Source organism: Priapulus caudatus, unplaced genomic scaffold (genome assembly GCF_000485595.1).
Source record: "Priapulus caudatus unplaced genomic scaffold, Priapulus_caudatus-5.0.1 Scaffold1264, whole genome shotgun sequence".
Classification (NCBI taxonomy): domain Eukaryota; kingdom Metazoa; phylum Priapulida; class Priapulimorpha; order Priapulimorphida; family Priapulidae; genus Priapulus; species Priapulus caudatus.
The window spans coordinates 100,986-107,696 of record NW_014578325.1 but is presented as its reverse complement, the minus strand read 5'-3'; the positions used below and the strand labels follow the sequence as shown (position 1 = coordinate 107,696).

The window sequence follows — 6,711 nt, the reverse complement described above, 5'->3', positions numbered from 1 at the left end:
TGATGTACATGATTGATGTGCATGATGTGCATGATTGATTTGCATAATGTGCATGATTGTAGTGCATGATGTGCATGATTGATGTGCATGATGTGCATGATTGATTTGCATGATGTGCATGATTGTAGTGCATGATGTGCATGATTGTAGTGCATGATGTGCATGATGTGCATGATTGATTTGCATGATGTGCATGATTGTAGTGCATGATTGCACATCAATCATGCACATCATGCACTACAATCATGTACATCATGCACATTATGCAAATCAACATGAACATCAATTATGCACATCATGCACTACAAATGATGTGCATGATTATGCACATCAATCATGCACATCATGCACTACCATGCACATCATGCAAATCAATCATGCACATCTGATTGATGTGCATGATGTGCTTGATTGATTTGCATGGTGTGCATGATGTGCATGATTGTAGTGCATGATGTGCATGATTGATGTGCATGATGTACATGATTGATGTGCATGATGTGCATGATTGATGTGCATGATGTGCATGATTGATGTGCATGATGTGCATGATTGATTTGCATAATGTGCATGATGTGCATGATTGTAGTGCATGATGTGCATGATTGATTTGCATAATGTGCATGATTGTAGTGCATGATGTGCATGATTGATGTGCATGATGTGCTTGATTGATTTGCATGATGTGCATAATGTGCATGATTGTAGTGCATGATGTGCATGATTGATGTGCATGATGTACATGATTGATGTGCATGATGTGCATGATTGATTTNCGGGAAGCTCTCAGAGTTTAGCTAATTGCAAAGCCCTCAAATTCTAACAAAAAAATTGTTGCAGGCGGAACCAAGGAGAATGAAACCCGGGGGCGACTCACATTATGGTAGGTAATATCTGGTAAGTGAATCCAGGCTCGCGAAATTTAAAATGGGTGGGGGGGCTCTAGAACTAACTCAGACGCTAAAAATGGTCAGTCTTGCGAACTAATGTTTGTTGAATGTGGTATGCTCTGGGAACCGCCGCTATGTTCGAAAATGGGGGTCTCCGAACTAGCTAGGATTCGTTGAAATTCAATGCTATGAACTAGGACACAGTTTAAAAGAGGGGGTCTCGGACTGTGGGGGGAACAGTGAGTTTGCTTTAAAAATCTATGGTTGTAGCACTTTTGAACCAATAATGTTGTTGCTATTATGTAGAGGCAGAGAAAAACATGACCCGGAGAAGATGAACCGCGCACAACGCACACACACACACACACACACGCGCGCCGCGCGCGCGTGGCCGCCGCCATTACCACCACTAACTAAAACTAGACAGATGGCCACGTCACGGAGAAAGCATACCTCCGCCAGCGCCACCCATGAGTACGCCAGCGTACATGTATGCTCGCTTGCTGGCTCAGTCTGCAGGCAGCCGGCTGTGCTGCCTCGCTCGCTGATCGCGCTAACTATCGATCGCGTCCACAGCACACACGACACAGCACCACGATAACGACAGCACACTACACACAGGACGAGCACAACACAAACACAAGACACACACAACGTAATCACACACACAACACACACACACACACACACACCACAACAACCACACACACACCACACACACACACACACCACACACACACACACCACCACACATCACACACACACCAACCACACGCAACACACACACACACACACACCACACACACACACACCACACACACACACACACAACACACCCACACAACGCACACCACACACACACACACCAACCACGGACACACAACAAGCACACACACACACACACACACACCACACACCAAGCTACACCCACACACACCACAGCTATCACACACACCACACCGACACACACAGGCACACACACACTGACACCACACACACACACACAGCAGCACACCACACACACATGCTAACGTGTAACACGAATGCACAGACCCTATCACATAACCTCCCTCCACTTCGTGGCTGAGGTAAAAATAAGATAGCATGTAAGAGTATTATTAGAGGCGGTGGCGTATGCTAGGGGAGGGGCCAAGGGGGGCACGTGCCCCGGGCGCCATGTTCAGGGGAGCGCAAAATAGGCAAAAGGCTAAAAAAACCAATAAAGGCAAAGGAAAACAAACAATCTGCCAACTAAATGATTCATTGAAATAATTTCATCCTTTATTTGACAATCGTTGATTACCGCAGGGGGGCGTGTACAGGGGGGTCCAGCGGGGTCCGACGCCCCCCTGCCTTGCTCGCCGCGAAAACGCATCTAGGGGTCCTAATTTTCAAAAAATTTGTGGGGGAGGGCCCCAGACCCGCCCTTGCGCGTCGCTCGCCAAGTTTGGGTTACACGTTAGAGACCCCCCCCCCTTGGTCACAAACACCTGCTACACGCCTGTTACCTGCTGAGCCTGGGATATGTAGCCTGGGTAGTTTGAAGGATTGGCAGTCCTAATCTGAGGAACAACGAAAAACTCAACATTCAATTTTTTTCTTAATTTTTTCATTGGCGTCAGAAGTTGGAAGGGGGCAAGTTTTAGCACCTTGCCCGGGCGAACCGTTGTTTCCTAGATACGCTCTGAATTAGAGGTCCAGTCTGAACGCTGTAATAATTTAAATTTATAAGTTGTTAAACATTCTCAAGTGTGCCTACCTTTCGCCGGGAAACCAGAATCCATCCGGACAAATGATTGGTCCAACTTGGAACTCAAGGAAATAACACACTCGACATCGATATCAAATTAGCCACAGGTTTTATATGGATTGAATTTCGACACTTAATTTTCGAATTTTTCGATGAAAGTGGTCCAGCTTGGCTAGGGCTCACATATCGCACTCATTTTTGGGCGATCCCCCTATCTATTATGCAATCGAATCTTCTTCTTCTCTTAGCCTTGTCTTGGCCAAATGATGGGGGTGACCCCCCCCCACCCATCATTTGCAAGACACTTTGCAAGATGTTTCTTTTGTTCTTCTTACTTCTTTTTTCCTTTTCTTTTATCTTTTTCTTTTTTTTTCTATGTCTTTTTTCTTTTATCTTTTCTTTTTCTTCTCTTCTTTTCTTTGTCTTGCAAATGATAGGGGGCGACCGCCCCCCCCTGCCCGCCCTGTGGCGCCGCCCCTGTACCACTGTGATGTCCTGGAGTGGTATAATATAGATATATTATACACGCGTATGTGATTGGAGTGTAAAATATAGACTATAATATTCACGCGTGATGTCATTGGGAGTGTATATATAGACTATACATATACACGCGTGATGTCATCTGGGAGTGTTATTATATAAGACTATAATATGGACACGCCGTGATGTCTGGGATGTATATATAGACGTATAATATACACGTGTGATGTGATTGGGAGTGTATAATCTACGACTATAATATACCGCGTGATGTCATGGGAGTGTATAATATAGACTATAATATACACGCGTGATGTCATTGGGAGTGTATAATATAGACTATAATATACACGCGTGATGTCATTGGAAGTGTATAATATAGACTATCAATATACACCGTGTGATGTCATTGAGTGTATAATATAGACTATAATATACACCGTGTGATGTGATTGGGAGTGTATAATCTAGACTATTAATATACACGCGGTGATGTCATTGGGAGTGTATAATATAGACTATAATATACATCGCGTGATGTCATTGGGAGTGTGATAATATAGACTATAATATCACGCGTGATGTCATTGGAGTGTAGTAATATAGACTATAATATATCACGTGTGATGTCATTGAGTGTATAATATAGACTATAATTGACACGTGTGATGTCATTGGGAGTGTATACATATAGACTATAATATACACGTATGATGTGATTGGGAGTGTATAATATAGACTATAATATACACGCGTGATGTCATTGGGAGTGTATAATATAGACTATAATATACACGCGTGATGTCATTGGGAGTGTATAATATAGACTATAATATACACGTGTTGATGTCATTGGAGTGTATAATATGACTAGAATATACACGTGCATGATGTCAGTTGGGAGTGTATAATATAGACTATATATACACCGCGTGATGTCATTGGGAGTGTATAATATAGACTATATATATCACGCGTGATGTCATTGGAGTGTATAATATAGACTATAATATACACGCTGTGATGTCATTGGAGTGTATAATAAGACTATAATATACAGTTGATGTCATTGAGAGAGTTTCTTTTTTTTTTTGGTTTAATATAGACCTATTAATATACACGGCGTGATCGTCAGTGGGAGTGTATAAAGATAGAGCTTATAATATACACGGGCGTGATGTATTGGGTAGTGTATAATTATAAGGACTATAATATACACGCGTGATGTCATGGGAGTGAATGTATAATACACGGTGATGATGAGCTATAATATAACTAATATACAGCGTGCATGTGATTGAGGAGTGTAAATATAGACTATAATATACACGCGTGATGTGCATTGAGTGTATAATATAGACTATAATATACACGCGTATGTCATCTGGGTAGTGTATAATATAGACTATAATATACCACGCGTGATGTCATTGGGAGTGTATAATATTAGACATATAATATACACGTGTGATGTGCATTTGAGTGTATAAATATAGACTATAATATAAGCGCGTGATGTGCATTGGGCACAGTGTAATAATATAAGACTATAATATACATGCGTGATGTGATTGGGATGTGTAGTAATATTAGACTGATAATATACCACAGCGTGATGTCATGTGAGTGTATAATATAGGACTATAATATACACGTGTGATGCGACATTGGCGAGTGTATAATAAGACATAATATACACGTGTATGTCATTGGGAGTGTTATAATATAGACTATAATACTACACGTATGGAAGTGATTCGGGAGTTGTATTTTATATTAGACTATCAACTATACACGCGTGTGTCGGATGTATTTAACTATTAGCGGAGTGCAGTATACATATAGACTATGAATATACACGGTGATGTCATGTGGAGTGTATAAATATCAGGACTATAAGTATACACGCGCTGATGTCATGGGGTGTATAATATAGACTATAATATACGCGCGTGATGTCATTGGGAGTGTATAATATACACGAAATGAAAGAACTGTCCGGGAAAGGTATTCAAGGTGTATGGGTGCATACATGAGTTTCACAGTATCACATGTGTATGCACAATTATATCTGTTAATAGTACACTTTTTGCTGAAGCACACTTCTAAGCTATACTAAATTTCTTATAACTGTATAACACACAAGATACAGTCTGAATTCCAGACACAGAAGCATTTTACACGAAGCCTACACAGTCTTACTGCAGAAGTAACCTACCTTGATGGAAGGGAAGGCTGAGGTTATTAGAGCTACAAAGCTTTTGCCGTCATTTTTTACAGAGTCCCAGGTAGATTTAAGGGCCAACACTTGCTGATCTTCCTGGGTGAGAGGCTTCTCTGAACGTGCCTAAATATGACAAGCATACACATCAGCAACATATTATGGTTTTTTCCTGCATCAGCTGTAAATGTATATGTCTACTACCGATTTTTACAAATACACCGTGTTTACTTAACTGAGTTACGCAGTCTAACCTCAAAATCACTTACAGGGATGTAAACACATCATACTACATAAGCATGGATAGAAGATGAATAAATTCATCAATCACATGACAATGTTAAGAATTATTTTATTTTATCACGAATCTGGTCACACTCAATCATACCTGCAATGTAAGAAACATCATGTGGATCCAAAGTCTAGGGCATCGTGTTTTCATCTTCAGGTAAGTGTGGTTGTACAGGCAGTGTTCTCCTCTCTCAGCACAGCTAAAGTAGACCTTTGCAAAACGCTTGTGCGTTCTGTGGCCTAAAACAGAAGAGCGTGACGATAAGTATGTCACAACACATACAATATACACATAGTACATAGTACATAGTAAATCCCATGTCACAATACTACAATCAAAGCTCCTGAAGATGTTATATGATTTACCTTGTTGTTACACTTGCAAAGACCTCATGACAATAAAATTACAACAAAAATAATAGCATGTTCTTACAGATGTAACTCTATGTAAGCATGAATAAATGCTGTCCCACTGGCCAACTGACAGAACCACTCAGCATGACTACATAGGTTCAATATGAAAATAGCAAAGCTACATAACTGAGCCAAATGTTGAATATGGCGAAAATGGTTTTCATCCACAACCTTCTCAATGAACCACTTATCCCAAAAGAAACACAAGTATTCGCACAGCAGATATGCAAATTTGGTTGATCACATATTCTACATTCGTAAAAATGAAGCATCTATACCTCTGGTGTCCACAACACAATTGCTTGGCATTGGGATACGAAAGGTCACTTGGTTGTTGATGAAATTCTTGATCTTCTCTGGAATGTTTGGTTTTCAAAAATAATATCTAAATAAGTGAAATTGTACTATGAAATCACCCCATTTCTCTTTTTTTTAAATTGTATATCTGTCATTTTAAGGTAAAATTTCAGATTTTATATATATATTTAGATACTATTTTTTTTAAACAAATATTGATATATGACTATTTTTCGTTTACTGTAAATACATCCTCAACTAAAAGGGAGAGATAAATGGTTAAACCGCCATCCTCAAATAAGACCCCACCCAAACCCGTCTGGAGGACACACACACACACACACACACACACACACACACACACA

General features: G+C 40.3%; 1 protein-coding gene across 1 annotated transcript; it reads right to left on the bottom strand.

Annotated features, from left to right (window-relative positions):
• Positions 1–2,398: 2,398 nt before the first annotated feature.
• Positions 2,399–6,401, bottom strand: LOC106816023 (protein melted-like; the record flags this gene model as incomplete). Its single annotated transcript, XM_014820563.1, has 4 exons — positions 6,328–6,401; positions 5,733–5,875; positions 5,342–5,470; positions 2,399–2,452 (listed from the first exon to the last, which is right to left on the bottom strand). Coding segments are annotated over exons 1-4 (357 nt in total), but the record flags the coding sequence as incomplete, so codon positions are not given.
• Positions 6,402–6,711: the final 310 nt, after the last annotated feature.